Source organism: Eurypyga helias, unplaced genomic scaffold (assembly GCF_000690775.1).
Source record: "Eurypyga helias isolate BGI_N326 unplaced genomic scaffold, ASM69077v1 scaffold1724, whole genome shotgun sequence".
Lineage (NCBI taxonomy): Eukaryota > Metazoa > Chordata > Aves > Eurypygiformes > Eurypygidae > Eurypyga > Eurypyga helias.
In genome coordinates this window covers 1,913-13,722 of record NW_010248016.1, presented here as the reverse complement: position 1 = coordinate 13,722, position 11,810 = coordinate 1,913, and the positions used below count along the sequence as shown (strand labels likewise).

The 11,810-nt window shown below is 40.7% G+C and overlaps 1 protein-coding gene across 1 annotated transcript in view; it reads right to left on the bottom strand.

Annotated features, from left to right (window-relative positions):
- SH3D19 (SH3 domain containing 19) overlaps positions 1-5,554 on the bottom strand; it is a gene marked incomplete at its 5' end in the record, with an annotated part of 18,373 nt that extends 12,819 nt beyond the window's left edge. The window contains 3 exon segments of the mRNA XM_010150902.1: positions 2,010-2,070; positions 2,072-2,105; positions 5,447-5,554. Of these exon segments, the coding sequence (XP_010149204.1) occupies positions 2,010-2,070; positions 2,072-2,105; positions 5,447-5,554 (203 nt within the window).
- Positions 5,555-11,810: the final 6,256 nt, after the last annotated feature.

Genomic DNA, 11,810 nt, shown 5'->3' with positions numbered 1-11,810 from the left:
TCCCTACTACGTGGGAGTCAAGGCTTAAAATCCCAGTTCAGGAGAGTCAGACAAATGTACAGTTTCACTGCCCTCAGGATTCCAGCTGTTGGAGTTACATGATCCATTTTGATTCAGCTTAGACAGATGAAACACTTTGAACAGGCTTAAAGCAGAAAACATGACATTTATGCAACTCGCACAGGACAGCGACTCTTGCAAATAATATTAGCTTTCATTAAAGAAGGCATCTAAGTATGTTTCCTAGAGATCTAACACATAAAGTCTGGTGAATCTTGCTTTGGCAGATGAAGGCATCACTCCTTTCAGCTGCACATCCTGACTCTGCCAGAGATTACTACCCTGTAGCAGAGTCAGAAGAGGGGAACATGTGCTATGTCTGAAGGGTTTGGACCACAGCAATGGATTAACGAATTACCATCCTTTCTGCCCCCTGCTGTTTATTTTCATCCCAGTGCCAGAAAGTGGTGCCAGAAAGTAGTGCCAGCTCCGCTGAACAAGCACAGCTGCTTGTGGAACAGTGTGCTAAATCAGAGTGCTGAATCTGGGTTCAAAAGTATGCTTTTGAACCAGTAGTTTTGAACAGGTCTGAACAGTCTTATTTTCTTAATCAGGGATCCACGTGCTTGAAACTGGTAAACAATTTCTGTGATTTTTCCCAACAAGAAAATACCTGGATGTATGTTGTGACAAAATTTTGACCCTTGATTAAGTCCCCAAATCAATGTTCCCAATTCCAAACAATCCTGATTACAAAGAAAACAATGTAGGACTGTCGTGGTTTAACTCCGGCTAGCAAAATACCACGTGCTGAACCCAGCACAGCCACTTTCAGATGAAGATGTTATCCTCATACCAAAAATTTTCCTCTTCTGTGTTAAAAGGAAGAAATGTGTGCCAACTGCTGCTTATGGTCCACAACTTTTACTGTCGCTGGTTAATCACTTCCACTGACAAAAAATACTAGTTTTAGAAGCACAGAAGCTCTTATTTTTCCAAAGATAAGATTGAAATGTTTCAGTGGATTTTATGCAGTCTTTTTCTTAAAGAAACCCTCTGAAGCTTACATATGCCTGTCACAATAACCTGGATGACATTGTGAAAGTTTTGGGGCTGCGCTGTATAAAACGTTATTTGAAATCTTGTATTGGAAATTATTTTTTCATCATTATCCAGAAAAAGATGGCACCTCTATGACTAGTCTCTTCAATCATGACATTTAAAAACTCCTTTATCCTATCAGCAGAGGTAGCCACAAAGATATTTGTTGGCAGCTGTCCACCACTAGATAGTGAGGGCTTTGGATCTTTTTACTGCCTGTGGTTTCCACAAGATTCTTTGCCATTTTTGCCATCACAGCACTCAATATTTGGAAATTCTACTGTCATTTTCCAGTTTATTCTAATCCTCTGTCAAAGGGCATATAGGATATACAGCTACAATGACTACCGTTACTACGTGCTCAGGAGTGATGAGCAGAGCCTTACTTTCCAAAATAGGTGGAATACTCAGGCTCTGACAGAACCAGTAGGAAACAACTAGAAGGAAAGAGCTGAGGAAAGCAAGCTTCATTCATCTACAGAAAAGTTTCCTCTGCCTGGGAATTAGCACAGACACAGAGAGGTACTGTGTATATGAAGATAAAAAACATGTTTCTAAAGAACTTCAACAACATTTCACTATGTCAATCTCATTGGACCTTGACCCACGTTGCAGTGTTTTTCAAAGTGAACTGTAGATTATCCTGATTCCAGCTGCTAAATACAGATAATTGAAGATAGATGTGATCAAAGTTTAGTAAAATCAACAAAGTGCTTTTCAGTACTGACAACAGTCTAAATGACCTAATTAAATTAGAGAACACAAAAGAAAAAAGCTTTATATTTTTGAGTAGTCCTTTTCATCCTTTAGTCCTTCAAATAACTTACTTTACAAATGCTTGAGAGTCACAAGAGATCCATTAACCAAAGCAGATGAAGTTGTAATACAGGATAACAGTTCTAACTTACCACGTTTTTTACTAGGTCACCACTGTTGGGCTTTCCCACTGTGATATCAGAGGTGTTCCCTAAGTGGTGGAGGGCTATGTGGGATTTCATGTGAAGCTGTAAAAAACCAAAAGTTCCCAAATGAAAGTCTAATTAATAACTTAATTGCATAGACCAACAATAGGTAAGAGAATCCACCTCAGTCTGGGGCTTGTTTTTGTGAACGCAACTTCCTTCCTCAAAGCCAGAGCAGCTAACGGGCAGGACCACTTAAAGACTAGTGAAGAGAAAGTGGGCATGAAGGGAACATTGCAAGTCTGAGATTGACTTCTGGAGTACTTCCCATCCCGCATAACGGATATTCACTTTACTCTCAGGACACCAGCAAGTTATTCTAGGGTTTCAGGGTTTCAACTGCAGTACTTGTTGATATAATATTAGACAAGTAGAAGAGTTTCTACCCCTGGGAATGTCAGGCTCATTATTGGATACCCTGAAACACCACCACCATCTCCCAGCCACATTTCTAAACTGGCTCACTTTTTTCAGCTGTCAGCTCCTGGAATATCCTTCAGGCTGGAAAACAGCTGAGGGTTATTTCAAGTAACCCTGAAAGATCAGGAGACTTGCATGGAAGAATCTCCAGAAAGGTAAAGGCAAGAAAAGAAATGGTTGACTGCTAGAAAATTCAGGGTGACAGAAAGAAAACAGAGATGGAAGCTCTTTGATAGTCTGGACATGGAAGAGGAAACAGTACAGCTCTTGCTAAGGAAGAGTGATTATGTCCTGAGTCTCAATAAAGAACAAAAAACCTGCTAGTTATATGCTATTTGCTTTCAACATCTCTGCCACTGAAACCTGGGAAGCACTTGGATGGGTTTTGCCAGCGTTTTTACCAATCATTTTGTCTTTACATATTGGAACCTTGCTGTCTATTTTACAATGTCTTTGTACACCAAGAAAATTCATTTCATGCAAAGAACTTCAGACACTTCAGCTCTTCTGAATTCCAGCCAGTCTTGGAGTTATGTAAAAATATGTGTAGGGAGCCTGGACATTTAAAGACTGTTAACAAAAAAGAGGAGAGATTCTATGCAAATGATAACTTTCAGTTACTCTTTTCATGAAAAATACTCTCAACAAAGAAACAATACATAGGAAGGAGAAGTGTTGTTTGTTTTTAACACCTCAGTTGCATTCCTATGATCTAAAACACTTGTGTGGTGTTTAAAAATGGATCAGTTCAAGGATAAATACCTTATTCTTAGGACCAGGTCACAGTTACCGTGTGGCTAGTGACCAAGCACAGGGAAAAAAAGTTCATTGCTCTTCTAAGCTAATATGATGGATGAAAATTAAAACCAATACCTGACAGTAATTGCAAGAGAAACCTCTTATCATACCTTACTGATACATAAAAAGCACAAGAGATTTATTTATTCACACCACTTCAAATCGTGGTATATACACAGATGGTCTAATTTCCTTGCCTTATACTTTCTAAGACCAAAAGTAAGTGAAATGAAGGAAAAAAACCAAAAAAAAACCCAACCCAAGAACTCAAACGCAGGTGTTATTTCCAGTGATTTCTAAGTGTAATAACTGAAGTGGAAGTTTAATGCTTCCTTTCTAATCACATCTTGACAAAAATGCTAATGCTAAATGAGTGCTTTACTGGAGTTCAAATTCTTAAGCATCTGGGTTTGTCTCCTTTCTGGTAGTGCTGGGTGGTTTGGGTTTTTTTGCTTGTTTGTTTATTAGTGGTTTGTGCTGATTCCTAACAGAATTAACCTCCCTCCACACCCACAACAGCGAAAGACTCCTTGTACTGAGATTATGTGGCTCTCTTATAAGGTAATTCCTACTATATCCATGTTATATCTTGGCCCATTTGTACTTCTCTTACATTTCTGCAGCATCTCCTATCTGGCAAAAGGCTACTCTGCTTTCTTGGAACCTGCTCATGTTCCTCCAGATCCCATTAATCTTCCAGCCACAGCATCCCATAAAGCAGTCCTTCACATCCCCCTTGACAATTGCAGCAAAGTACAGCATGACCAGCAGTCTCCTGTGGAAAGTTCAATTACCACTAGAGAGCAGCAAGGGACCATTTATCTACAAAATTCAAAAGAGAATCCAGCTCAGGAAAATAAAAAAATTGTCACGTCTTTTTTTTTTAAATGGAAATTACAATATCCTTTGTGGAGAAGGAATTATGTCTTGGGTTCTTTACACTAGTTCATAAACATGTTCTTCCAACTGAAAATAACTTTTCATTATGATCAGGTATTAATAGAAAGACTTTTCCTCATAGCTTTTTATCTTCACTATTCGCTGCATTTTTGATCATTTCCACTGTATTTCTCACATTTGCAGAGGAAAAGGAAACATAGTATTTTAGCACTGGGGGGTGGTGGTGGGAGAAGGGGACTTGGGAAATAATAAGAGAAAACCTTAGGAGAAAAGCTTCTTGAACATTTAGTTGCTACAAGCTGGCTCTACACCTACTCAGGGTAGTAAAACATGATTTTGAAATATGAGTTCTAAGAGCTATCTTATGACATTTCTCCCTAAGCTTTGAGGATAAACCAGAAGGCTAAACAGAAGCAAGTATGTACTCCAGCAGACAAAGATCAACACAAAGACCTTGTGGCTCTCTGATAAGTTCCCACTCTGAGATACTGTCAGTGTCATTTGTAAAGCTGTACAGGATTAGAGGTGGAAGGCATCGGGGATACGGAAACTGTCAGAGAACTATGGTCAAGACCTTGACACAAAACTGAACATATCAGGATTTGCATCCAAGTTCTTGCATGCCTTTATTATTCCCTCAGCTGCTACCAAAACACTATTGTTTAAATGGCCACAGATTTCAAATCTAACAAGGCTCAAGGGAACTATTTTGATGTAAGCTGCGAAAACCATGCTTGAGTCCCAACCAAGCTGGGTTTGAAGCAAAGTTTAATACACGCTGCTGTTCCTTTGACAAGTGGGGGATCCACTCCCTGGAGCTGGGGAGAAGCACTAGAATACCCTGATATCAGAACAGAAGTCCATTTGACCAAAGGTACAGCTCAGCACTATGGTTTGGCTGAGGAAAAAAGCTTGCTTGTGCTGAAAGGGTCTTCTCCAGCTCTTCCCTGCCAGCCTTTAGATCTGCCCACCCCCCACCATTTCACCTCTCATATCCATTAGCTCCATAACGTTTGAGGGACATCGCGCTTAGCGCAAGGGAGGGCAGCTGAGAGGCAGGACACGGAGAGGGGAACATGACTCCCAGCTATTTCTCCCTCCCACCACAGCGCCTACGTTAGCTCCTCTGTCTTGTCAACTGTACCACGGGATTCCTTTGGCAGCTAATACGGCAAGTAAACAGCAACTCAATCACTAAATATTAAGTCCCAGTTAAAACGATTATCTGACAGAGATTTCTTAGACAATCTGGGAGAAGAACTTACATTTCCCAGGTTTAGCTGGGATTCGGATCACAGTGGGCTTCCGGGCTAAAGCTGGTTGAACTGTCTGTTCCTTTGCAGGTTCACTTTTGGAGAGGAACTGAAATGGATCTAAAAGGAAAAAAAAAGCCCAACATATTTAATATTTATTTGGTGAACACAAATCTCACTAGGTATCGCTTTCATTATTAAGGACATCTGTGTTTCACACCCAAGAAAGTCATAAAAAAACGCCAGAAATCAGGCTGATGCCAATAGCATACTCGGCTCTTTGTAAATAACATATCTTTTCTGTACATCTGCATTCATAGTTGACTTAACATAAACATGCTCCAGATGCCTTCTGGGATTATATAAGCCACTGAAAAAGAGGAACTGCATTGCCTGGTGATAGGGACCTGAAATCACAATGGCTTTAGGGAAACATTTTCAAAGCAGTCGCTCCCATATGCAGACATAACTGAACACATTCACTAAAAAGTTTTAATCAATAAAATCTTGCCAGAGCTAAACAATCAGCCCTGCAGCAGATAAAATGCCTACAGAAACAAAGCAAAACAAACCAACCCAAACCATTTAAATATTCCTGATTACAAAATATTTTTGCTGTAGAACAACTAATTCCCTGGAAGATTCTGCATCATCGTGTTGATTATAAACCTGGTGTCATGGGGGAGACTGGTTCAGTCCAAGAACTGGGAGTCGTGCCTGAGCTCTGACCCTGCCTGTATCACTCATTCCTCTACAAGCCTGTTCGATCATTCCATCGGTAAAGACAGGAGCAATGTTTTCTACGCGTCATAAACTTAAGCACTGGTCTCTTATTAATAGGCATGGGAACATATGCGCATGTAGAAGGCAGCTGTAAAAATACTTGTACATAAATAAAATCCAAACCAAGGGGCTCTTTCTCAAGTACACCTTTATGTCAAAGAGCAATACTTAATTTATACATCCTCTCTGCTGTTAACAACTGCTACCTTTGACGTTATCAAAAACTGCAGTAAAATGGCAACACTTAACAGTATCATAAATGTGTAAAGTAGAAACTGGAGAAGCACTTCGGACAATAAATTCTCCATGACACACGTTCATAGCCCCAACAACCGAGTTTGATCTCCTCTGGTGGCCTTTTTAGATGGGTAGCTCAATGAGATGTTATTTATGGAGTGTCAGTCTCAGAGAGGAAGTATGCTGGGCATCTCTTTAAATTCTTCAGGACTTTACATGAAAACATATCCTTTCCCAAAACTACAACCACACTTTCTGACAAAGTTGGAAGCTCTGTATTTGATAAAATTTCATCTTCAACGCCTATAAAAAAACTCAAAGAAATTATGTAATATGAAGTCATGATTTCATACAGATAATTTTGGATAGTATAACACAATGCAGTTTTTCAAAAAATTAGAAATCTGTGTCTGGGAATACACATAAGAGTTAAGGAAATCCATAAATACGGTATTAAAACCCTGTTAACATTTTAATTTCAAAAGCCTTGGGATTTTTAGAGAGAAGGGAAGAAGACGAAGCACATCAAGCCCTGTATTTATATTTAAAAAAGAAAAAAAAAGCCTGAAGTAATTTCAGGGAGAGGAAGGACTGCGCAATACCAAGCTGCTAAACTACAGTGTAATGGACCACTTTCCCCCATGCACACGACATGACTCTCCCAGACTTTGCAGCTGCTCCTCCTTGCTGAGCGCTTCTGTCTGCAGCCGGCAGCCCTCCCTGTCTGCGCCCCCAGCTCTCCCTGCCAGCACGCAGCTGTACCAACAACAGGGACAACTTGCCACCGAGCCCACGTGTGCCTACCCCTGCTCGGATGTCCACCTCCCACAGCTCCTTGCTTGGGACTCTCTTCACAGGTGTATGCATCACGTGAGGGTGTGTGCCATGGAGGGCTGTGCCATGGTCTCTCTCAAAGCCAAGACATCTACCTGCCTACAAGCTCTTCAGAAGTCTGGCGGGGTACCTTCATGTCACATTTTAATCATGAATCAAAACAAATCAATTCCCTCTGTCAGGCTGCCTGTACAATAACTCTGAGCGTACACTTCAGGCAGAAAGGATCGTGGCATGTCAAGGACTTGTCTACAGCTAGAGCTATGCAGGCTGTAGTTAAAAATCCACCCTGTTACCATCTAGGCAGAAGACGGCTCCATCCCATCGTGCCCAAAGACAGTGGTGCAACCAGAAACTAGGCACAGGCAACCCACAGTGTTTTAGAAGGTAAGTGTAAAACTAACATCTTGATTAAGTTACAGATTAGCGCTAGTCAGTAAGTTTTGGGTCTCTTCAGTGAAAGCTGCATCAGAGCAACAGTTTTTGTAGAGGGCTTGAAAACACAGACCACAAGAGGGGTACAAGCAGTATAGTCAACCCAAGAAACAAAAAACCCACTCTTAAAACCAGTCTGCAGTCTAATTTTCTTTTAGTCCTTTATACCTATGTCTGCTAGCTACACTGCTAACATTTGCACTGCATTAAAGAAAGATGACTAAAGTAGTGACTTTAGTGCACCTGAAAAAAAGAAAACCGAAAGCAAGCTTTCTTCTCTCTTTCTATGACAGGTTTGAAGAGTGCCCCTGGCAAGGCAGCAGGGCCTCAAAGCTGCACTGGCCCTTTGGGAAGCTGGAGACACAGGGCAGCAGAGGAAAGGCCAGTGCGGCCAAGTCCTTGGCTCCCTGACATAGCAGGACTGTAGGGAACATGCTGGCACGCAGAACACCTCTCACGGTAAGGTTCTGCAGAGGTTAAGAAGTTCTGCATGAACAATGAGGAAAAAATTCCATCTTATAAAAATACAGACATTGTGAGAACAAGTAGAAATGCTCTAAACACCCAAAATAATCACAGATCTGTATTCCAGTAAATTCATGGGGGATCTAATATTGTACAAAATTACTGTTTGTCAGCTGTTAATCATGGCTCTGCGTAGAAATGGTTTTCTTGACCATTCAACAGTTGGCAGAGGTCTCTAAATCCATAAATCTGAGAACTAATTTTTAAGTCTGAGCAAAGTAATTTCTAAGGCTGAGAAAACCATTCGATGAACCTTAGTTTTCCACTCATTATCTTATGTTCAATTATACTGTTGTCACCTCATAATTAGTTTAAAACTCATTACCTTGTTTGTGTTATTCCATTCCCCAGTGTTGGGTCTGCAGCAGAAATTGGCTGAGCAAACGACCGTGTTGCTCTGTGCAATGGGACTGACAACACATCAAATTTTTATGTTGTTTAACAACAATTGGGCATCGTTTGAGCATAATTTACAGAGGTGTGAAAACAGAATTGTTAATACACTCATTTAAAGCTTCTCAGCTCAAGGAAATGAATTGGAAAGGCATTTTTCATAACACATATTGACAGACTTCTACCAATTTTTTTTTTTAATTGAACTTTTACAATGATGCTTAAAGCCTGTGTCTTCCTCAGTCTCACTGATCTCTACAGCTTCTGTTTCAAAGGTTTATGTGATAACATACATTACTGTGCTTGTTCACAGGGAAGACAAGTGAAAGCAAATGCACCATTGTTCTGGTTTTGGTTGGGACAGAGTGAATTTTCCTCACAGTAGCTAGTAGGAGGCCATGTTTTGGATTTGTGCTGAGAAAAATGTTGACAACATAGTAATGTTTTCAGTTGTTGCCAAACAATGTTTTTATCAAGCCAAGGATTTCTTCACTTTCTGATACTGTGCCTGGGTTCCCTGTTTCTTCTCTACAAAAGCTGGGAGGGGACACAGCCCAGACAGCTGACCCAGACTGACCAAAGGGGTATTTCATTCCATAAAACATCATGCTCAGTATGTGAGTTGGAGGGACTGGGCTGGGGGTCCGGTTTTTGGGTCTCTCTGGTTCACACTGTCTCCAGCTCTGGCTCTCACTGTTCAGGGACTGTCTGGGTGCCTAGTCAGTGGGTGGTGAGCGGTTATTATCATCTGGAATTTTGTTTCTTATTATTTTCATTACATAGTAGTAGTAGTAGTATTGCTATTTTATTTAATTTCTTTTCAATTATTAAACTCTTCTTATCTCAATCCACTAGTTTTTTTGTCTTTTCCTCTGATTCTCTTCTCCATCCCACTGGGGGTGGAGGGAGGTGAGCGAGCAGCTGTGTGTTGCTTAGTTGATGGCTGGGATTAAACCACGACAACTGTGTATCATTCTCTTTTACCAGTTTAGGAATGAGAGCTTTTTTCCCCCGACTCTCATTTACCATTCTTGTTTAAAATAAAAAATTAGGAGGTTACAGAACCAACACTAGGTTTTGTCCATGTGAGCAGGACAGGTGCATATCTTCCTGAAATATTTACTGGTAGTCTTCAAGTACGTGGTAGTAAGATGGCAACAGATACCTCAACAGCAATAAGGGGAATCGGATGTGGAAAGCTGAAAGCAGGGAGAAGTAGTATCTGCTATGAAGATGCTCAGTCCTGCAAGAAGTACTCTCAGTACACACAATAACAAGTAGTACAAAAGGTGTTGATGCTGACATGACACTTGCCACTACAGAAGCAGGTGACTGTGCCTACTTGCCAATGTTTAATTAAAAAAATTAAATCAGCTGTTAAAGGCAAGGCTCACACATTCTCTTCACACAGAACAGTATTCTTATCTGTGTTTTCCAGGAATAGACAATAGAGCCAAACCTCATCAACAAATGGTTTTATTAACACCTAGACCCATGAAACCTCTCTGGTGTTTGTGGAAGCATGCTTAACCCCTACTTGTGGTGAGATTTTCAACAACAGGGCCCTCCTAGTAATACAGCTGGAGATTCAATGGAAACATGACAGATAACATCCCAGAGAGGAATGGGGGTCCATGCTCAAGAAACACTGCAAAATGCTACAACCAGAAGTCAGGTGTTCACTCAGACGTTCTAAATCTCAACCTATTTACAACGATAAACAGATATATTAGATAGGTATCCTACCTAAATTCCAGCATCAGTGATTTTCCCAATCTCAGTTTTCCCCAATATTTTTCATCACCAAAACTAATGGGACACAGGCTCTTTCAGGTTGCAATCTGTGCATAACCTGAAAGTAAGCTCATGTGAAACTTGGGCTTCTCAGCATTCTCCTAGCACTAGGACACAAGGCCAGATCACTCAAATACTAAGTCTACTCCTGAATACTGTATTCCTTGTATGTCTTCAGACTTAAAATTGGAGCAGAGACAAGCAAATCTGCTATCATAATGTTCTAAGACTTCCTTCTCCCCAGGCTACACAGAGGTTTTTCATGACTAGCCCAGTTATTTTGGTAGAGGCTCTGAATGGACTGTGTGGTCCTGCTTCATTCAAGATTTATAGTTCATCACAGAACCACAGAATGGTTTGGGTTGGAAGGGACCTTAAAGATCATCTAGTTCCAAGCCCGCTGCCATGGGCAGGGACACCTTCCACTAGACCAGGTTGCTCAAAGCCTCATCCAGCCTGGCCTTGAATACTTCCAGGGATGGGGCATCCACAGCTTCTCTGGGCAACCTGTGCCAGTGCATCAACACCCTCTCCAGGAAGAACTTCTTCCTGATATCTAATCTAACCCCCCCCACTTTCAATTTAAACCCATTCCCCCTTGTCCTGTCGCTACAGGCCCTCGTAAAAAGTCCCCCCCCACAGCTTCCTTGTAGGCTCCCAAGGAGATTTGCTTTACCAGATATGGCATATTTAGTCAAACAGGTACTTGAGCTGGTAAAAATCTCTTATATGTAACAATCTTTACACATCAGTAGCTTTTCCAGTGTGGTTGCCAAAGCATTAGTTTATTTCTGCACCTGCTTATGCTGTTTTATCACAAGCACACAACACTGGAGCAAGCAGACAGTGATTTCAGAAAGCTTTATCTTGAGGATCATCTTTCTTCCAGAAATGTTATGTCCAGATGCCAAAACAGAATTTCAAACTTCTCATACATTAGCAAGATTAAAAAAAAAAAAAAAAAAAAAGGTTGGGAAAAAAAAAAAAAAAAAGAGTTGTGCAAAGACTTCAAGACAGAAAGAATTTATCCAGCAACATTTATTGCTGCTTGTGATCACTGTTGTGCACAAAGTCAAAGAATTATGTAGAGTTTGATATTCTCTGGGAAGTATAGGAAAAGAATAAATTGCTGAGAGATGCAACAGAAGATCCAACCTAAATGTACCTGTTGAAAATGCAAGATACCCTTAATTGAGCAATGAAGCATCTCATCCACACTGTTAGAAAGTTGCAGAGCAGATAAAATAAAATCTGCTACTAGAATAGCAAAATTTCTTGGGCTATTGTACCACATAATGGCAATACAAGCATTTATGTGGTGGAACACTACATCATACACAGAGACAGATACAGACAGACCTTTCCTGAGCTGTCA